Consider the following 23,329-nt stretch of genomic DNA (forward strand, 5'->3'; position numbering starts at 1 on the left):
AAGTTATCTTTCTAAAAATCAGAGGCATCCACGCCTCTCTTCTGCTGTGCTTAGACAGTAGAGTTTAAACTCGTTCCCAGAGTCCCCACTCACCATGACTAGGTCAACTTGTTTTTACAGGCCTGGGAACAGAGACCATTGGTTTTTGTGAGGATTTTCAAGAGGGACTGCCTTTGTTTCCTCCTCAGTTAAAAGTTAAAGATATTAAGTTTCAAAACTTTTTACAGTTTATAGTATAAATTTAGTTAATATTGACCAGTCCCTCAAAAGTGACTCTCCAATTTTAGATTTTTACAATCAAACGTAAGTAATGTATTGTGGACAGACTGGCAGACACTTGCAAAAGAAAATAACAGACTCATTATTGGTGCATACTATATACTAGGAAGTAAATTATAAACCATGTGAATCAGTCTTTGGTTCAAAACCTTCAAACAAATTGTTTTCTAAACCATGGCAAGTAATTTTGATATTGCATCTATTCCTTTTGCTAATGTCAGCATCCTAATTCTGCAGTTTGTTGTTTGTCATCTCAAGTCCATTATGCTTTTTGTTTATCATTATACATTTCAAATTGCACAAATACCAGTTGTATATAGATTTAATTTTATCTGAGAGTAATTGCTATGTATTATGAAATTGTCATCCCTTAGTGACCAATATTTACATTCCCATGTAAGGAATGATTAATTTAAAATCAGAGCTCAGAGGGGGTGCCTGTGTGCAGGAATGGGCTAGAGGAAACGTAAAGGGATCCTTTGTAATTGCTTAGCCACTTCCCATCTCTATGCCTGACTTAATTAAGTTTTGCACATCCTTGTACGTTATAGTAAGGAAAGGCTGATATTCTCAGTTAACTGCTGCCAGGCTGGAGTAGAATACTCTAGGAAATAAACAGCTCTCTCAAAACCACACACGCTGTTATTAGTTTAAACTTATACAGTTTGGACCTGCTGCCAAGTCACATAGGCCTTACACAGGCTGCCATGTGCAGAGCGGAGGTGAGTGGTGGGCCGAGTAGGCCAGTACTTCTTGAGTGGGGTGTTGAAGAGGGTGGAGGGTAGAGCAAGGAGGAATTCTCAGTGGCATAAAGAACATAGCAATATAGACAAAATCATAGAGCCTGGAAGAACATAGCCCAAGGATAATCCTAACAATTAGCACAACAAACTTAGGTAAATAGCATTTGTTTCAGCAAGAAAGCTAACAAAGGTGCACTTTCTTAGATGGCAGACTGCTCAAAAGTAACAAGATTTCTCCTGTCTTTCACGCAACCCTTGATGGATGACTTTCCACATGGAATTTTTATGAACACTGAAAAGTAGCAGATGCCTATGTGTTTCCCGTGTTTTAATTCATATACTTTCAAAATGTGTCCCTTTTTTAAAAAAAAAAAATCATTTTGTAGCAGTTTTACCTTTGGTTCCTGGCACATAGTAGGCTCTCAATAAACATTGCATGAAAGAAAGAATGAGTAACATTGTCTCTTGGACAACAGATGAGGTGAAATGAGTCAGTTAAATCAGTGGATTTACTGTCAAAACATTTACATTTAGGGAGCAAGAAAAGGGATTGATAGTGGAAAATTGTTGGCAATAATAATAGTGATTATAATAAAATAATGGATATTTGCCCTTACCATGTACTTCAGCCCTTAGTTTTAAATCAATATACCCTTTTATTTGGATTTTGAAGAAAAATAAAAATCATGAAGCCATCTGCCTTAGAAAGCTGCCTCTTATGTGACTTCCCAGGTAATTATTGTCATGCTAAGTCATCTCTTTTCTTACGCCACTTCTTCCTTCAAGGACCCATTCCCCTGGACTTTCATAAGCAACTCTCTTACTTTATTTTCCTCCTGCCTCTATGACCATTACATTTCCATCTTTTGACTCACCACTCTTTCCTGCCACCTAAATATGGATTTTTCTTAGAATTCTGTCCTTTACCTCATTTAACTCTCACTAAAGGGCCTCATTTATCAGGATTGTGTGTACCCCATGTGTTTCTCTATTTCCAGCCTTTCTCCCGAGCTCCAGAGAGGTATGCCAGCTGTGTATGTGATACCTTCATTCGGATGATTTTCAAGTATATGAAAAGTTCTCTCATTTTAAATCAAGTATTTTTCTTCTGTCAAGCTTAGCCTTTCTTCTTCTTGTATTTCTTGCTTTAGCTAAATGAACTACCTTTTGCAATATAGCCAGTTAATCTAGAAAAATGAGTTTTATCTCCTTTTCTCTCCAGTTAGTCTTGAGATCCTATGAATCCAGTTCCCTTTACAACTCTTGACTTGGTCCTCCCATCTTCATTTCATGACCACTGCCTGGATCATCAGAATAACTTCCTAACTTTTGCCCTGCCCCCATCCCCACCAACTTCTTCCCTCTGCAGTCCATCATCTCGGCAGATCTAGCCTTTCCAAAATGCAAAACAGAAACTATTTCCAGTAAAATTCTGTCTTCGGGGTAAACTTTAAAATTTTTGGCATGGTATCAAATTGTTTCAGTAGGTCCCTGCCTATCTCTCCCATCTCATATCCTTCTTTTCCATACCTTTTATCCATGTTCTGCCATAACTGTCATTCTTTAGATGAACAGTTGCTGTTTCATTCACATGTTGCCCTTCATGGCAGTTTCTCTGCCTTAACTTCCTTCCTTTTTTTCCTGCTTAGCAAGGTCACATTTATACTTACAGAAGTAGCTTATTTTTTGTAGCCTCCCTTAATTTCAGTTACTAAACCACTATTTTTTCTATGTTACCATTGTACTTTATGCATGTTAATGTGAAACATTCTTCTCTTTCAAGTTTGTTTCTCCAAATGTGAGTATCAAGAAGACAGAGATCAGGCCTAATTCATGCTTTTATCTGCACTGCTAGCATATAGACATAAATGTATGTTGAATGGATACTTAACTGAATATTTTAACTGTTTGATCTTAGTAGCTCTCTAGTTTATCCATCCTGATTTCTTTTCAGCCTTCTGGACTGTTGCCGTATGCCAAATAAACTCCTCCACAATAGACATTCCATGTCTTCATGAACATTCTTTTATGTCCCAATGGGCATCCATATCTTCTTGATTGGGTTAACCTTTTTGGGGCTTCTGTTTTCCAGTGCTACACAAAGAATCTATATGATTTAAATTATCATTAACAGATATGAATCTACATTCAGAGTTCAAAAGAGAACATGACATCCTCATTAAGCTAAAAGAATGTTTTTCAAGCCATGCTATGTTTCTTGAAAAGCAATTAACATATTGCACATTATTCCTGTGAGACACAAACTGTTTCTTTCCCATCTTAATTTGCCTGCTTAAAAATAGACAGGAAAAGATAGATGAGTTTATACTCAAGGTGTATTCATTTCCCTGGTGGCCAATGAACTAATTTCCTTTTCATATTTTCAGAATATTGATATAATTATTCTTTCATCAGACATGAAATTTGAGTGTATAACCAGTTTGTGGAAATCGCCTTGTAATTTATTAGGTTGATAATAGCAATTAAGTCACAATTGCTTCTGAGAAATATAAATTGACTTTCCATTTTAACTGGATAATTTAACATTCTAAACCACAAACAGAGTATAACTAATTTCTGGGATAAGAAGTTTGTTTCTCCTAGTATTAAAGTTAAATTTTTTTCAACCACTGATAATCCAGTAACTAATTATTTAATTGGAGAATTATTTGGTTTGTGACCTTTTTTTCTCCCTCAGATGCTTAACTTCTATTTATGGATTTAATGAGGGAGAAGATTTTAGACAGAAATGTAACATATCAGTAGGCCCATGATTTTTTCACCTCTTGAAAACATTAAAATCATCCTTAGCTTGTAGCCTATACAAAAACAGGCAGCAGGTGTAATTTGGCCCACAGGCCATTGTTTTCTGACCATGGTTTAATCAAATCTTCAGATGAGACTTTCACATTTTCATGAAGTTTTGTTTCTGTGACATTGCTGCTTGCAATGACATTCCCCTCAACACATAACACACACTATCCAAAATGACTATTGGTTTAGATTACAATGTATGGAAATTTAAAATGGATCCCTTTTTAGATAAATCAGGGTCAAATATTTTATACATTTGTGGGGATTCATCAACCAGAGGAGTTGGCTGCTACAGCTAGTCTCCCTCACACTGAAAGCAGAACTCATGATATATGTCCTCAGCCCAGTAGTTCTGAATCTCAAGTTCACTGGTCCATGTCAAATACCAGTGTAGACCAAAATGTACGTATGTAACTGAAGGGCTACCCACATGTATTTATCTCTAAATACTCGGTTCACCATGGTATCCTGTTGTGCTCCAGAACCCTTTTGATGACAGTTAGAAGAAGGATATCCTTGTTCATAAATATTTGCTGATTAGATGATTTAGGATTTATCAGCTACTTATGTGTGAAGCACTCAGCTAGGTGCAGAAGATACCAAGATAGAAGGAAAGCACCCTAACTGGTGATCCCTGTTACACACACACGCACACACACGTACACTGCTAATAATGAATGGTAATGTTGGGCAAGAGTCACATGGGAAATTTGGATAAGTGACAAGGAGCTCAGTAATAGGAGTTAAGGGAGAGAGCCTTGTACACGAGGGCATTGAAGATGGTTTTCCCTAAGTAGGATCAGCATGTGCTTCAGAGAAGCGTCAGGAAGGGACTAAAATATGCAGTAGAGAAGGAGTAATGATACAGTGACACAGGAATCATACTGGGGAGGGGTGATGCAGTCAGCACTTAGGCTAGAACCAGGGGCTCATGAGGAACGCCTGGGGAGATAAAGTTTGAGAGGCAGAGATTGTTGTGAGATTGCTGAGAATCTTGAAGGCTGGGGATCTTAAACATGTGGTGAATGGAAGTGAGATTACATTTCTTTGGACTATGTTTTTTGAAAATGATATCCCAATTCTGAGGGCTGGATTAAAAAAAAAAAAAAAATGCAACCCATTGCTTTGTTCCTTTATGAATTTTGCCATATCTCACAAAAGGAATATGATAGAAATGGAATTGGGAAACTGCCAGGTAAGATTCCAGCTGCTGTAAGTTGTCAGATCATGGGTGATAACCTACCATGGGCCATGGGGAAGCCGAGGAAGGTTTTGGGCTGGCGGGGTAGTATGATTAAGCAGGCTTTTAAGAATGGTTTGTTAGGGAAAATTAAGTTGTACAAGAAAGAAGGTTAATTTAGAGTCTCAATAATGAAGTATATTGGAGGTGATAATAGCCTAAATAAGGGGTAGAACATGGAGTGACAATGGAAATGTGAAGTATTACATAAGAAAGAACTATTTCAAGTGATTTGGTGGGTTTTTTTACTACTTACTACATGTCATAGTCTGTTCTAAGCTCTTTACACATACTATTTAATTTTCTCAGCACCTCTGTAGTACAGGTACTGCTTATAATCCTGTTTTTTAAATAAAGAAACTGAGGTCCTCAGCATTTAAGCAACCTGCTCAGCTAGGAAGAATGACAGGTGGAAATAGTTGGAGCCAGGATTTCAAGCCATCTGTCTTAGTCTGTTTGTGATGCTATAACAAAATAACTGAGACTGAATAATTTATAAAAAACAGAAATGTATTTCCTCAGTGTTCTGGAGGCTGGGAAGTTCATGATCAAGTTGCCAGCAGCTTCAGTTGTGTAGTGAGGGCTGCTCTCTGCTTCCAAGATGATGTTTTAGCTGCATCCTCTGGAGGGAGGGAACACTTTGTCCTCACTGCAGAAGGTGGGAAGGCAAGTGAACCAAATGCTGTGAGAAGCTTCTTTTGTAAGGACCTTAATCCCACTCAATAGGAAGGAGCCTTCATGGCCTAATCACCTCTTAAAGGCCCCACCTCTTAATACAATCACATTGGCGACACCTGAATTTTGGGGGGATGCACTTAAACCATAGCACCACCCAGCTCTTAACCCCCTTAACATTTTACATCCTGGTCTTCGATTATATTGATGCTTGATCTTGCAGCAAAAGTGCCTGAGAGAACAAGGCTGAAAGTTCATGGGCTTTGGGGTCAGAAAGACTCCTCAAGTTTTTTACTGTGTGGCATTCAGCAAGTCACTTCACCAAGCTGAGCACTACTTCCTTCATTTCTTATTAGTTCTGATTTCTCATTAGTGCCTCTTGGGCTGGGTCCCTGACCCCTCATATGCAGGTCATGAGCTAGGTAGTTAGAAAAAGATCCTGTGAGCCATTAGCAAGGTTGACATGCTTTATTTGGATGCGAGCTCAGCCCCCAGTGGATCAGAGCCATTGTCTTTTATGCTAGAATCAGATAACCAAGGAACACCTGGGCACAAGTCAGATAGCCAAAGAACCCCTGGGCACATGTGCGCAGTTAACATATTTACATCAGACAGGCTGAGTCATGCTCAGCCCGATATGAGGTGAGGGAGCCTGACCAGTCTGTCTGCATTTTCCTCACAGTGTCCTAGGAAAATGAAGTGAGATTATGTGTTCTTGTTTTCCTTCTACATCTGTTTTTCTTTTTTTTTTTTCCTCCACAGAAATGAGAGTGCTAGGTTTTGAAGGATGTACTTTCTTATACATGTTCCCCTGGAGGTGATGTTAGAACGCCCAGCTGTTCATGTCCAGTGTGCAGCTGTACATAAGGGTCTACGTCTCGAGGGTCAGGACTGGGCATGGAACTTTGGTTCCTTTTCACAAGCTGGTGATGGCTAAGGCATGGGAGTAGTCGAGTTCTCTAAGGAAGAGAGTATTGAGACTGCTGCTGAGGACCAGGAGCAGGACCTTGAGGTATACCCACTTATTTAGGTAAAAATTAAGAAGAACTGGGGAGCCATTGGGGTATGAGGAGAACCACAGTGAAGCAGGGTTCTGTGAAGCACAGGGGAAGCTTAATTTAAGGGGTGGGTGGTAAATTATATTAAGAAAACAGAGGTCAAGGAGGATGAAGAATTAATAAGAAAGATTGTCAGTGATGTAGGGAGTTTAAGGTAAATGAAGGGAGAATGACTGTTTTATGAGCAAATCAATAAAATCTGTTTTCTTAAACTGTCTAAAAACTTGATTTGTTTAAATGCAGTTTGGACACTTGCTTTCTAATTAGTCAATAATGTAAAGTGAAAGATTATCTTTGCCCTGCTCTACTATAATTGGTTGCAAACTAGTATCCTTGTCAGAGCTTGAGAATGTGCTTATGAACTGCCACAATAACTCAGCAACACACGCAGATGATGGGATGAGGGAAAATGAAACTGGCCTCCCCTAGATTTCACGATCCAGTAGGAACAGCCCAGAGCTGAACTTTCTCACGGTTTACTTGTTACCGTTGGCAAATGACTCTGGCTTCCTAAATATCAGCTTCTCCTCTAAAATGAAATTTATGTGGTTTTAGGTAGATTTCTCTTTAAAAAAAATTCAATATCTAAAGATAGAAAGTGCTGTTTAATTATCAAGTCATTATCTTTGTCATTTATTTCCAATTAAACTGAAATGTTTAATTACAAATAATATCTTAAGTAGGTAAATGGCATAATTAGTTTATTTTTAAGTCTATTCGCGAGAAGAGTAAGTTGTCAATAAAATACTTTGCAATTTAAAAATTAAGGCATATCTAAAATGGTTAGAATTTTTCTGTAGCTTAATAAAAAATAGATGATTAAAACTCAACTTTTTTAGTATCGTTCATTCCTAATACTTCCCCAATTAGGTCAAGAGAAACTTTTCATGTACAGATAGAAAGATTCACCCTGGGAGAGCTTGGCGCAGAATGAAAAAGATGGAAATGTATCTGTGTTAATTATTGATACACTTCAGGGAGGGTAAGTGTTTAAAACTGAACAAATAACATGCTTTTGATTTAGATACCTCAGTTAATTTATTAAAATGGTCCAGATTTATGCTTTTATCTCAGACTTCAGTCTTTAAAAGAAGTATTTAAAGCATTCAGAACCAGAATTATGAGCATGTTTCATTGTCAATAGGTCTTTCATTTTCAATTTTCAGTGCTATAAAATTCCATTTTTTTCTGTCTGTAGGCATTTTAATGAGAAATTGGGAGACGCTGCCCTAGGGGTTACTAGTCAAATATGCTAAACTGGATAAGACTTTTTTTTTTAAGAACTCTGTAATGAACAGTTAACCAGTAGGTATTGCTTCGACTTGTTTATTTTGTCTTGTTTTGGGTTATATCAGTGAAGCAAAATAACACAATAAATGAAATAAAATACCTTGATTCCATTAGAGCTCTCTGTGACCTAGACAATTCCTAAAAGGCTGACATAGCATGAAACAATTAGCTAAACCAAAACTTAAGCTCCTGTGGTTGTTGAGAAAATGCAGGAAAATGATCAGGGACCCTCAGATGTTCAGAATCTTGCCGAGCATTTGATGTAAATATCCACGTGCACCCAGGTGTTCCTTGGCTATTGACTAATGTAATTGCATATGTGCCCCCAGGTGTCCTGAGTTATGTACTTAAGTATAAAGGAGAGTAGCTCTGATTAACAGCGCTTGTGTTCCCCCCCCCCCCCCCCCCCCCCCCCCCCCCCCGGGATGTCACAGGGAGGCTGTTGCTGCAAGCTGTTGCTGCCAGTGCCCCAGGATGCCCTGAGAGGTCACCACTGCTGCTACTTGCTGCTGCTACTGCTGCTGTAAGCTGCTACTTCTACTGCCGAGGACTGAGTTCATGTTATCTGTGAATGGCTCCCGGGATCTTTCCCAATTACCTAGTATGGATCTGCGTGACAGGGGTCTATGACCCAGCCTGGCATGTGAGAGGTCTGGTGACCTAGTCTGGGCAATGGGTTTGAAGGCTCTGTGGGCCCTAACTCCTAGACTTGACCATACAGTTGGAAAACTTAGTGTAAGTGGTTTTAGTTATGAAATACCTAACCCTACAACTGGTGTTGTCACTTAGCTTTACACTAGTCATACTCGGTTGTGATCAAATTTCACCTAGGCTAGCTAAGGCACTATTACATGTGTTTGGACTCCCTTCTTCACACACCAAGTAACAGAAAGACTTGAATTGTATGCTTGGAAGAAAGAGGAAGAAAGGAAGGCCTGTGGTATCAGTGAAATATAAAACTTACCCAGTTACTCCCCAAACAAAGCAAACTACATATTTAAATATTGAAAGGTAAATAGAATGAGTAAATAGCGTGCGGGTGATAGAGGTGAAAAAGTCAGGAATTGAAGACATGCACAAACATTGTTTCACATTCTTGGAAAAGCTCAGAATGTTAAAGGAGAAATATTCCCTCATTTAAACATGCATTGTCATTTAGGTTTTCTGGTTTTCGTTGCTTTAATTACCCAGTATCGGAATGACATTCCTTTGGAAGAATGGGTTTGACTAATGGAATGTTTCTCTTTGAGATTTTATTTATTTTAATGAAAGTGCATGACTGCATAAGGGCGTGTTGACATTCTTTCTTCTGCTTGTTTCATTCAAAATAACTATGCTGGGCAGCAGGTGGTGAGTGTCTGGTGTTTGAGGGAGAATGGCACGATTTATTATCTTCCTTAGTTGCTACTTTGAACTTCATAGATAGTAAAATTCCACGACACATTTATCTCACAGGGTTATTGCAAGCAACAAAGGATATCACAGGACTTTCTCATAGCACCAGCATTTGCTTTTTCCATGTTTAAGATTAGACTTGGAAAAACAAATTATTAAATCAGTCCATATTTTATATTATCAAATTGTTTTCTTCATTGTCTCTTTTGTCATTTAAAAAATTATACATTTGTGATGACTATGTAATTCTGTTGAGGGTTTAACTAATGTTGAAAACCAGAAAGTCTGAAAATGATAAATAAAATTTCCCCCCACTCTTTAACAAGCAGTTTCTTGAATACTAAAGAGAAAAAAATCAGTTTTATCAGCTGTGCCTGAAGAATTTTTAAATTAACTTAATCTGTGGGGTAAAAAAAAAAAGCCCACTCCAATATCATTATATGCAAGAGCCTTCCTACAATATTGTTATAGGTATGCTAGAGCCTTCCTAACTGTAATTAAAAAGATTACTTTTATGCTCCAGATTTTACCAGGTATGCCAATCTTTCTCAATTACTGCTTGAATACAATTAGATACAAACTCAGCTTTAAGATAGTTAATTTCTAGCCAAAGAAAGATTAAGCTATGTTTGTGTTCTCTTTCTTGGTAGAAGAAATGTATTATAATACCTTCTGACTAGTTTGAAACACAGGTGAGAGATTAAAAGTAGGATAAAGTAGCATTGTATTAGTCCATTTTCTGTTGCTGATAACCGAATACCTGAAACTGGGTTATTTATAAAAAGAAAAAATTTCTTGGTTTTGGAGGCTGGGAAACCCAAGCCAGGGAGCACATCTGGTGGGGCCTTCTTCTGGGTGGGAAGTCCCTACAGGGTCCAGTGGTGACGCAGGGTATCACATGGTGAGTTTGGCAAGGGTGAGAGCTAATGTTCCCACCTGCTCTTCTTGGAAAGCCACTGGAACAACTCTGTGATAACTCATTAAACCATTGACACATTAATCCACGAATGGATTAATCCATCATGAAAGCATAGTCCTCACAATCCAATCATCTCTTCAGGACCACACATTTCAAATACCATATTGGAAATTACGTTTTCATGTGAGATTTGGAGGTAACAAATATTCAGACCATAGCAACATTTTAGAGCTTTTATCCCTGGTGGTGGTTCACTGTAATTGATACCTTCTTGAAGTGAGTACTATGGCTATTTTAGTTTCTGAAATGTGGGAATGGATGTTGCATTAATTCTCTCATGGTGATGGGCATCATGCACGCAGAAAAATACATGAGGAAAACAACTTAGTGCTGTGGCTGAGAGAACAGATCTGGAGCTAGAGTGCGTGCATCCCAATTCCAGCTCTGCTGTTTGCTCTGTGTGCACCTGGACGTTATTCACCTCTTTAAGCACATTTCTTGCTCTATCTAGTTGACATCTAGGTGTGCTTTTTTTGTATGTTTTGTTTTGTATTGCAATTCTTATTGTAAATTAGGTCTTCTGATCGGATATGACTTATTTATATGAAGGCAATTGATTTTGTACATCAATACAGGTGACCACACTCATACCTGATTTTCATGTACTTAGGATCAGCTTTCCACCAGACTTCTCATTTAATGGAAAGGACCTTACTTTGCTTTTCTTCACCTGTTATTCATCACAATTGCTCAGGGGTCAGCAAATGTTTTCCTAAAGGGCCAAGAGTAAATATTCCAAACTTTGTGGGCCATACAGTCTCTGTCTTAACCATGCAACTCTGACATTGTGCAAAAATAACCATAGACAGTATTTACATAAATGAGCCTGGCCATGTCCTAATAAAACTTTATTTACAAAATAGGAGGCTGTCTCCTAGGTTGTAGTTTGCTGACACCTGCTTTGTTGATGTTGCCCATGCTAGAAATGTAGGTTTTATCTTTAACTCGTTCTTCCTCATTCTTAAAGCCTGTATATCTCCAAATCTGGCCAGGTTGACATTCTAAATGTTTCCTAAATCTGTGCCCTTTATCTGTACAAACACAATCTTGATTTATACTGTCCTCACCTCTCTTCTGGGCTCTGAAGCCTCTTCTGCCTTCTCTTTCTAGTCCCGTCAAAGCTAACTCCCCTGCCATTGGAAACTTTCTGAAACTAAACAGGATTATGCCACTCCTATGCTTTAAGATCTTAGATGACTCTTCATTGCCTAAAGGGGTGTTCACAAATTGAAAGTTTCTTAACATGGCATAGACGTCTCTTCAGGCTGTCGCTCTTCTCTCCAACTGTGACTCCTACTTCTATTTTTGTCCATTCAGGCCCTTGGAGAAGCAGACCCCATGCTACGTGAGATTACACATGTAAGAAGGAATCATTTTTAAAGGATAAAGTAGGAGAGAACCAGCAGAAATAGGTTGAGAGACTGTTTGGTCTGTGAGGCAGGTTCAACACTTGTGAAAGGAGAGCAGGCAAAAAAGAGGATTGGCAGGAAGAGCCTCAGCACCGTTTTGAGAAAGTCCTAGTCAGGCCAGAGGGGAGTCCAGATCAGAAGCAGAGGGTGCCTGTCCCCACTGGCCAGGAACAGCATAGCGGTGCTCAGTGACTGCCTGGGTCCAAGTGCAGCCTCTGTGTCAAACTGCAGTGGGTCTATAGGTGCAGCAGATGGAGGTGATCAGTTATCTGTGCTCCTGCAGCAATTGACATTAAAGGAGAGCTGCTTGGGTCACTTCCTTGGCACTGTGTGTGTGATTGCAACTTGACACTTCAACTTTAGTAAATCTCCCATAACAGTTTTCATATAGTGTGCTCTCTCTCATCTTTTAGTCTGTATGCATTGCCCCTTCGTGCTCCTGATTTTGCATGGCCAACTGCTTTTCACTCTTTGTCTCAGCTGAAGAATATGATAATAATCTCTCTTCTAGAAAGATTTCTTTAATGACCACCCACCTCCCAACTTTGCAAATTGTCATCATTCAGCAACACAGACATTTCATCAGATGTTTTCCAAATTACAATTGGTTGTACATAATTTTGTTTTTGATTAAACAATCAACCTCGTGAAAGAAAGGGTTATTCAGCAAGTGCCCTTTAAACACATCACTGGCACCCATTTATGAATGGTTATCCTCTCAGTTATCCATTGGAAGAGTGAGGGGACTCAGATGATATAAAAGAGGACAGTAAGACAGATGATTCTTATGCCATTATATTTACTTTAGAAGAATTTCAGTTGTTTAAAAGCAAGACATATATTTTTATAATTATGATTTATTAGACTCATTTCAACTGATAGTGGGCAATTTTATACAGTGAAAGGAACACTGGGCTTGATGTCAATAGACCTGTGTTCAAATCCTGGTCCTTCTAGGTAAAGGCCATGGGACAACATGTCTGGTATCATTTTCCTATTCAATAAGATGGAGATAGTAATGGACACGGTACTGAAAACCTATCAAACCATTTGTGGTACATTCAACTGCTCACTTTGACAAAGGTCTCTCTGCTTCCTCCTATGGTGTTGGTGCCTGCATCAGATTAACTCAATGTCCTGTGATTGTCATAGAATTTTAGATCACACGACTTTTTGTAGAGAGAATGAATGATAGGAATAATTTATAAGCATTGCTCTTCTAACAATTGTATGTGTAGTGAGTACAGGTAAATGTGTTATTCTGGGAAGAAGTTTTGAACTACATGGCCTGAATTATTTCAGGTTAAATTTTTTATGAAGTTCAACATTAGAGATAATGGGAGATCAACTATGTGGGACTAGAGAGACCATTACAGCACTGACTTAATGGCAGAATAATATCCTAGCTTCCTTTGCCTGCAGGTGAATTATTGTGGCTGCTATCTTTATGTATATGCATTTAAGATACCATTCTATAAACTGCAAGAATGAAAACAATATTTTTTTAAGTAAAAATGTTAATAAAAAAATAAGTAAAAATCACAAAGCACAAAATGTTATGCAAGTCAAATAAGCAGAATGAAAATAGACAAGGTAAAAATAAACCAAGTTAAAAACTAAAAAGAAAAAATAAGAAATACAGGACCATAACTTCCAAATGAATTAAAATGATAATGTAAGATGGAACTAAAAGATTAAAAGGATAAAAAGATTAAATGGGCTTTAAGAATGCAGACGAGACAGATATTTAAAATGAAAAATCTTAGCAGACTAAAATTGTTACACTTCTTGCTGTGTAATGGAGATGAAAAAAAAGATTACTCAAAGCAACATAAATGCAATGAAAAGTCCGAAGGGACTGCACCTCAGCAACTCCTCTTTTAGAAGAAGAAAACTGGGTACAGCCCCGATTCAAAGTTAGCTTCTGTTTTTATTGTAAAGATAAGCAAGTTTCACAAGAAAAATCAGTTGATTCAATCATTTCAAAAGGACACAAAGACATGGGCAATGTGACAAAAGTTATCTATAGCTAAGTATAGCTTAAACAATAGAAACTAGTGACATCATTTACATCAAAAAGGTGACATTCTAGAGTACAATTTGTGAAAAGCTAAATTGATCAGACTGTGATCATTATCTAACCCAAAATAGAACCTCTCACCAAATGATTTAAGCAAAAGTTACATTCTTATGGTAATTGTCTCTATAGTTTCCACCAACAGACAGCTTGCCCTTAGCAAACATTTTTTTCACTTTTTTCCCTACAGCAATTCTTTCCACATCTTTTAACAACAATCAGTATATTAAATAGTCAAAGTACATAATCTCATCCCTAAACAGTGATTAGAATTGAGTAGATGGGCTTTTGATATGCTATCTGTGGACTTTTATCCCCTGGCTGGAGACTTTTGTCTCATGCATGCATTACCTAAAATCTCTATCTAAAAATCAACTGAGAGTCAACAAGTACTTGATTAGAATTGATTAGATAGGCTTTTGCCTGCTGGCTCTAGACTTTTGTCTCTTACTTGAGACATAAGTTTTTGCCCCATACATGCATTACCTAAAAACCCTATTCTAAAAATCAAATGAGAATCAAGATTTCTAACCCTCTGCATTTCCCCCTTTTTTAATTATTAAAAAAAAAAAAAATCAGAAGAAATCAAGGAATGAGAGTCAGTGATGGAAACAAGGATGTTCTGATGAAGAGTCAGCATTACTTCAGCTTGAGGAGTCTGTTGGAACATAACAGTTTAATCACTATAAAAAAAGATACATAAGACACTAATTCCAGCAATAATCCAAATTCTTATGTTTAAATAAAAAAAAAAAAACAATGGGTAGGATTCAGCCAGTGGGCCAAATCATTTAAATGATTAATAGTAATCTTTTGAGCATCTTCTAGAAGCTGTTTCATTTGTTGTTGAAGTTTAATCATTAAGTTTTGAATATCTCCCTGTAAATCAGAATGAAAAGCTCCATGTAATAGTCTTTGTACATCCTTCCATGCAGTGGAGGAATTAAAAGGAATAGAAGATACACACATGGAGTGATATCCTGCATCACAATTAAGTTGACCTTGAGTCCAAAGAGCTTGATTGTGCTCACCAATCCAGAATACAGCTGCCTCTAAGGCATCTAAACCTTGGAAAATATCTTTGTCAATTTTAGTTTGAGAAAGGAGCTCAGAAGTTACATTTTGAAAATAGCCATTCATGTTTTGTGTTGTTTGGATAGAATGAGAACAGTTGCTGCTGTAGCAGTTATAGCTGTAACAGCAATTATAGAGGCAATAAGAATGCCCAAGAATCTCTTAGGGCAAACTCGCCATGGAGCAGAGGTGCCTTGCTCCAGGGCAGAATTCCGCATCCATTTACGAGTAAGATTTAACTGGCAACCATGCCTCTGCTCTTTGTTTTAGTACAGACACATGAGAAATATTAAGATTAAACCAAGTATAGTTAGCAGGAAGTAAAATTAATGATTGAAATAACAGGTATCTGAGAAGAGATGGCAAATATATATGGTTGAGAGGTGCAGATCATAACTCAGTTGATGGTATCATAATCCAGTATCAATAAATCACATGGACCCCAATTTTCTAAAGTCCGATTACCATATAATTTATTTTCTGTAAAATTATTTGAATGGCAAGAGACCCAGTTAAGGTCCAGACCATCTCCAGTAGCAATCCAGGGGTGAGAAAAAACAGGAATATTGGGTTTAGGGTGATAGTTTCCCCATTTAGAATTTCCACTGACTCCTGCAGTTTGAATAAATATTTGATGTTTCATAGATATAACATGATTAAAAGCTGTAGAGATGTGATTTATATACCACTGTGGTTGAAAGGGAATGCAAAAGTTGCTAGCAGTAAAATTAGTCACTATACATAAAGGCAATTCCTCAATCAGGAAATACCAATTATGAAAATGTCTGTGGCATCCATTATGATGACCCTTCTTACTACAATTTATTTTGCAATTTTGGAATGGACCAGGAGACCTCCAGTGTAAGCAGTATCATTAGATGAAAGAGAAGGCTCTGAATCATCCCAAGTAAGCAGATCAAAAATGGGAAGATTCAAAACGTGGGTCCGATAAATATTATTACTTACAGAAGGCTGAACAAAAGGGAAAAGCCCATATATTATGAACAGGCATGTTACTTTTGGACCTTTGGAATTAATGTTACATGATTCTGAAGTTCTGGAATTGGATTTGTTCCTGCATGGTGCCACATGATAAGGGCAAATGGCCTTTGCTGGTATCTGAAGTGGGCCTGTAGGAGAAAGAACAGAAAACCCTCCTCCCCAAATTAACAATTTAACAGGCCCCCACCATTGTGGTCCCATCGGTAGGTGGCAGTATAAAACCAAGGGTTTAGGTCTTTCCTCAGTGGTAATAAAATGTCATTCTATGGCTCTTAAATTTTGAGAGTTTCAGTTTAAAAAATTTAGAGTAAACAAGCCCTTAAAGACCTGTTCATGAGGGGCCAAACCTTTTTCCAAAAATAAGTCCAGTACAGTTGGAAACAGAACAAAATCCTCTCACAGGAACACACCTTTGCAATAAAAAAAAGAGACAGACTGCCTTGAACTTGCCCTTTCCCTCTCTGTTGCTGGCATGTTGCCCACTTGAATACTCCCACAGTGACCAGGGAGGAGGGGAGTTTTGATCCCAGATGGCGATGATGCGCCCCTTCCTGCCAGCAGAGGGCAGCAGCACAGAGAGGTGATGACAGGCTGAGCTGCTGTGGAGAGATGAGACCACGCAGGGCTCTGTGCTCAGCGACCGTATGCTGATCTGAAATGACCCTGACACATGTTAGGAAAAAGAATTCGTCCAGGTTTCTTTTTTTAAATCCCTGCCAAGTAATATAGGAGTAAATGCTCCACCCTCACTCCACTTTGGCTTTCATTCTCTGTGTTTTTCTTGCTCATGATTCAGCTCTAACTATTTTTCCCTATTTTTAGGAATTACGCATAGAACCTTTTACTCTAACTCTTGAACTTGTAGCTTCACTTAGTTCTGTTTTATTTCTTATTATTTTCTCATTTCATAAAGCCTGTGTGAGATCTGGCCAGTTCTCTGCAAACAGACACGCACGCGTATGCACACACACCCCCCCGCACCCTCCTCCACCCGTGCATACAGCCTGTAACCACCCACTCACAAACTCATAGACACACAGACATACACACGTAGAAACACACACAAATAACATATCCTGTCCCATACACACACACACACACACACACACACACACACACACACACATCCCCTTCCACCATGCATACAACTTGTACCCATCCACTCATAGACTCATGGGTACACATACACACAAATAACCCATACCCACTCCCATACACATGCGCACACGTAGACACATGCAGGTCTGTGTGCCCTGGCTTTTCCCTTGTGCCGTTCTCTCCCTTAGTGGCTTCTCCCTGCCCCCCCTTTCGTATCCATCATTGCAACATTCCACAGCTGCACCACAGATAGAGGTTGCAATAGTGTACATTTATTGTTTCCTTTCCAGAGAGATTTTTTTAAAAAGCATTTTCCCCGTGATCTATAAATAATGAATAATTCCATTTAAAAAGTGATGGATAGTGTAACTTTTATGCAGAATTTGTCAAGCTCAATGTTTCATGCATTTACTTTCTGTAGAGCCCCAGGCCATGGCAGGTTGGGAGCTCAATCATCTGACACTGCAAAATCTCTCTTGCTAGCTACATTTCCCAAAGTGTTTTCCTTGGGTTCTCATAGATAGTACATGTGTTTTAAAAGGGGCCTTCTCTATGCTCATATAGGTGTGGGAATTGCTATAGTGAACTGACTTCTCTAATGCAAAACTCCCCAAAGCATTTCATGTTATAATTTGCTCTGAGCCATGCAGTATTTCCAAAACGTATTTGGCCAGGGAACCTTATTTTTTATTATATCATTATATCTCTAAGCTCAGTGTTCCAAAAAAAATAATAATTTAGAAAACAGTGTTCTAATGACAGTAGTGCATTCTCTTCTGTGCTGCAGAGAATCTGTTTTACAAAAGCCCTTATTGAAGAATTAAAATTTACCTTGTATATGTCCATCAAATTGGCACTTCTTCATATTTTTAGTCTGAAAATATAATTGAAAATATATCCTAGGGCCAATATATGATTCTGAAAAGTCTCCTGACACCTTAAAACAGAACAAATAAATTTCATTATGTTTTATGTTCATATGGTTTTCTGTGAAAGAGGTCTTTGGAAATCTCTAATCTTTATAAAGAAGATAGTCTAGGGCCGACCCCGTGGCTTACTCGGGAGAGTGCAGCACTGGGAGTGCAGCAGCGCGGGATAGTCTAATTATATTTTGACCAGGTGTTTCTTTAATTAGAATATCAGTTTTTAATGTATGTACACAGTAAATATATATACACACACACACATATATACATATTTATCATAAATGCATCAACAGTAAAGCAGTAGAAGAGGGGGGGGGAGAGAATTCAAATGGATCCCACCGGGAAGAGACATTGCAGATTCAGTGCTAGGACAGGTAGCAGGTGTAGCAGGGATACCTGTGCTCCTCTCTCAGCTTTCCTTTGGGACTGTCACCTGTAATGATGGACTCTGAAGAATCATCTACTATACTGAGGGCTCCCCTTGATTTTCTGACCCTCTATGGACAGTTGTGCCCAATAACCAAAGCACAGGGGACAAAGTCCAAGTAGCACATTTTTGGGTTAAGTAAGCATCCCTTTTTCATCCCTTTTCCAAGAAATAAGAGAGTGCAAATACGAGGTTAGTTGTCATGCCAAAGCATGCCACAGAATAGCTGTCTCCTGTTTGCAAGACCTCACGCATCTGCCTTTTAAACTGAAGAAGGCACATTGACCAATTAGTGATTTTTTTCAGGATATCCAAGATTCCAATGGACTTCACACCCGGTCTGTGTTTAGTTTGTGCCTGATCCTTTGTAAGTCACAACCTGCCTACACTCATTCTTTACGACCTCATCATCTTTGTGCTCAAAGGATCTATCTCTCTGCTCTAGAGATGTGCGTGGTAATAGGAATCAGAGAATCGGAGCCACTGATGTTCTGAGCACAACCTTCAGCAAATACGCTAGGATGCTTTGGAGGGCTCGGACAAACGTTCCCAGAGTACGTGGCTGAACTTATTTTGTAATAACCTAGCAGTTATTTTATACTATATTAGAATAAAAAAATTATAAAGATGTCTTTTATGTCTCCCCCTCCCACTCTTTTTAGCACTAAGTACTGTAGTAGGCACACAATAGGTCCTCAGCAGGTGGCAGATTGGCAATGATAGAACTACCTACTCTCATTTGCTTTTCTTATCGTATTTGTGGATATAGTAAATTGTGGTTTTCTAATAATATATTTTTTAATTTGATGAATATTTAAGGAATGATGAGCAACAAAGAAAACAGTAATAGAATGGCAATGGCACTGTACTATCCTACAATTGGAAGGCAATTTACCCCATCATTGCAGCTCTGGTTCTTGGACCTCTAAGTTTGCACCTCCAGTGATGAACACACCATTTCCCGAAGCAGGTCATTCCGCGTTGGTTAAAATAGCTGGAATACTCTTTCTCTCCTCTAGCAGTAATGGGTTCACCAAAGGAAACCAGCGTTTGGACAATGTCACCTTCACCTCTCTACTTCACACAATTAGTTATTAAAACTTCAGTCTCTCTACTCCCTTGACTTGCTGGGAGTTCTCCAGGTTCTGCACCTGCCTTTCTGACTACACTTTTCTGTCTTCCTTTCTTATTCACATTCTTTTGTATACCTTTGGAAATGGGTATTAACTGGGTCTTTTTTGGTCTGTTCTTCTTGATCTATTCATTTTACTGGTATGTCATTGACTACTTTGTGTGCAAATACCCCTGACAATTGCCAGATGACTGTAAAGGCTGATTATCTCCTGAATTCTGGATGCATGGTTCCATCCACCTCTGGACATCTCTGCCTACATGTTTCCAGGCTTCTCAGGCCTAGCAGGGCCAAAATGAAGCTCACACTCTGTGATGCTTTTCTTTTAGGAAACATCTCTATTTCCCTCCTTAATTAGGCTTTTTCAGAACATGTTAATACCTTTATCAGGATACTGTCAGTTAATTGTGATAAATCTCACACACGCACACACATTGTGAATCCTTTTGAACACTTTTTTTCTTTTCTTTCTTTCATTCTGGTTTTTTTTTTTTTTTTTAATAAAAGATACGAGTTTCTAGTAAGAAATTAACCTGTACTGAATATGACTGTTGGATGCTATTTGCCCAAGTTTCAAGAAAAATCCTACCAAGGGACTATCCGCTTCTCATGAGGAGGAGGTGATGTGTACCCAAGTCACAGCTAATGTACACTTAAGTTGTTAATTACATGTCATGTTTTAGCTCCAAAGCCTTTCCATAATCTCCCAAAGTGCTACACGGAAATGTGCTTTCCTGAAGGCCACATATTTTAAAAACGCCCACCCAGCGTCACAATCTAATTCCAAAACTTTTCGGTTGAGACAGCCTTTGCCAAGAACATATGCTTCAAACAAGATGTGCTGTTTTCAATCTGAAGATTGCATTTGGGGCCAAATATCTTACAAAAAGTGAATACTTTTATCAAGGTCCCTTTAGAATTTGTCTAAGTCACCAGTTTTCCCTCCACGGGACTCTTGTTCCGGTCAGAGATATTTCTGGATCAGAAAACAGGGTGTGCAAAGGCAGCCTCCTCTTCTCTGCTGATTTTTATTATTTTTTATTTATGTATTGTTTTTTTCTTTTGCGGTACTTGCAGAATAAAATCATCCTGGATCCCATGACGTTCAGCGAGGCCAGGTTCCGGCCGTCGCTGGAGGAGCGTCTGGAGAGCATCATCAGCGGCGCGGCGCTCATGGCCGACTCCTCGTGCACGCGCGACGACCGGCGCGAGAGGATCGTGGCCGAGTGCAACGCCGTGCGCCAGGCGCTGCAGGACCTGCTCAGCGAGTACATGAATAACGTAAGTCCCGGCTCTGCGTTCTCACTGCTCGCTGGAGTCCGCTCGGCGATCTTGAGGCTCTTAGCAAAGCATGCATTGTGGGAAAAGAGGACAGGTGTGCCCCCAAGCGTCGGGTGACAGCGCACAAACGCTTTGGGAGAGCCTGTGTTCTCATTTCGTTTACAGAATGCCTTTCTAGTATGGAAGAGATTGATGGAGAGTAAAGTCTGCTATTTTTTTTTACTTGTGATTTCTTCTTGGTCATTTTAGTGGCTGCAATTTGATTTTGGTAAGATTTCAATTGGTAAAAGTAGACAACTTAGGACCTACTAAGTTCCTTTTACAAAGAGAACTTTGAAAGCGAAATATAGCTATAGATGCTAATCTAGTTCTTAACATGTTTGCGTGGGGTTGGTTCGGGTGGATAAGTCCTAACTGTAGTAAAACTTGGAGGAGCTTTATTGATTCATTGTGCAATCAGGAATTGATGTAAGAGTGAGTTTACAAATTTTCAGGTAGGTAGGAGTGACATCTAGTTGTACTGTGGCACTGACAATAGCCATCCTCTCTTACAGTTATAAAATGTGACCATTTTTGTATGACTAGAAACTGCAAGAAGGATAGGAAATGCTTGCTTTGAAAGACACTAAATTATGGTTGTATTGATTTGCTGCATTCATCCAGCTGAGTTGATGCCCAGTGCTTGCCAACAGTGAATGATCCGGAGTTTTCCCTGTCCTGGACTTCTGGGTTTGAGAGAAATCAGCATAAATTGGTGAAAATGTAGACAAAGTGAACTCTTACTATTACATGGTGAAGGAATGCCCTCTGTAGTGGTCAGGTAGGTAACAGGGACACCGAAAACCTGCTCACAGCTTTTGCAATCTATGCTGGGTATTGTTAGATATCCTGGTGCAATGCTGAGACAAAGCAGCCAGCCCACTTCCTTCTCTGCAGCATCTTACCACTTCCATCTTGAGCGAAAATATGCAGCTAACAGACATGCAGCCCACAGGTCAGGGCAAGGACTCAGCACTGACAGTCACAGAGCTTCTCCTGCCACACTCTTCAGAGAGCATTATTCAGAAAGCAAAAAGAAGTTTGATGAGAACACCCTGCAAACTAAAAAACACAATCTGTTACCTTTCCGTGAACTTTCAGATTCTTTGATTCTGAAAGACTTGCCCATTTACAGCACCTAAAGAATAAAGTGTGGCTGCATCCTGTGGCACCCAGCTGCTTATGAGGACTTCTCTATAGGACCCAGGATGGCCAACACTTTCTGTGATTTTGCTCTCTATGAGTGTTATGTCAGTAGGGTACAGCTAGAAATGTTGACCGTCCATATCTCCCACCCTGAGTGAATCTTTGGAATAGCAGATTTATTAAAAAAGAATGCTTATAAAATCTGAGATTCTGTTTGTTGTTTTTAACAAAATTGGAAAAGGCTTATTACTTGTATGTGAAATTTGGTTTTATATTAAGGCATGCTGATGCTATTTCTATCAATAAATAATTATTACCAACGAAGGAAGTAGAAACTACAGAAATAACAGCGATGCTTAAGATCACAATATGAATAAATTAGAAAAAAGTATGTTTCTGTGAATAAAAATCACTGAATGTGATTAAAGAAGTGCTGATAGAGATGTGACATGTAATTTTCGGTTTGGTGTCTAGAATCCCATCAAGCAGAAATTTTTTCTTTCAGTGTAAACTCATACAGATCAGAAGAACTGATGGATTTCTGTATTTTATTGACTCTAGGTGCTTGGTTTTCTGTTCACAACCTTGTGATGCAGGAATGTTTTGTATTTTTATTGAGATTTTGGGTTTTATTTTGATGTGGTTATGGACAACACAGTGATGGATATAGTGCTTAAATTTCAGTGTCTCCAAATTCTCTTCACACTGAATCATCAGGATCAAAGCCTGAAACAAAACACTTCCTATTTGACTTTTATGTAAACTGTATAAAATTTAATTGGACTTCACACTTCTTTGGTAATTTCAAGGTAGAACTGGATGCAGCTAGACCACCTCCGTAATCCCCATCCAGTGCATTCATTTCTGCTGACACAAAATCAATTTATATTTATTTGGACATAGCATATATTAATAAAAACACACAAATCTATGCCTTGACTGAAACGTCTGTTGTACTTAACAGCAACCAGTAAATTAGTTAATCATTCCTCAATTGTTATAAGGTATTTCTTTTTCAATTTTGTAAGCTCTGGGAATAAAGGCATTATCAAATTATCACCCTGTGGGTTTTCATCTTAATATGCTAGGCAATATCATTAGGATAAAAATGTCATTATACAGAAAAGAAAAGATTTAAAAATTGGCATCACGGACATTTCTGGATTCTAAAAATCTCCTGAACGATCCCTGGTGAACATTCAACTTATAATGTTCACTTGTAGCTGAAGCTGTTCTAAAACCATA

General features: G+C 38.6%; 1 protein-coding gene across 5 annotated transcripts in view; it reads left to right on the plus strand.

Annotated features, from left to right (window-relative positions):
* The window catches only part of CTNNA2 (catenin alpha 2), a 952,135-nt gene that overhangs the window by 226,509 nt on the left and 702,297 nt on the right, over positions 1 to 23,329 (plus strand). For all 5 annotated transcript variants that reach the window (XM_063078019.1, XM_063078018.1, XM_063078020.1 and 2 more), the window contains exon 6: positions 20,696 to 20,899. In XM_063078019.1, coding sequence (XP_062934089.1) covers positions 20,696 to 20,899 — 204 coding nt within the window. The remainder of the gene's footprint in view (positions 1 to 20,695; positions 20,900 to 23,329) is intronic.

Source organism: Cynocephalus volans, chromosome 14, assembly GCF_027409185.1.
Source record: "Cynocephalus volans isolate mCynVol1 chromosome 14, mCynVol1.pri, whole genome shotgun sequence".
NCBI lineage: Eukaryota > Metazoa > Chordata > Mammalia > Dermoptera > Cynocephalidae > Cynocephalus > Cynocephalus volans.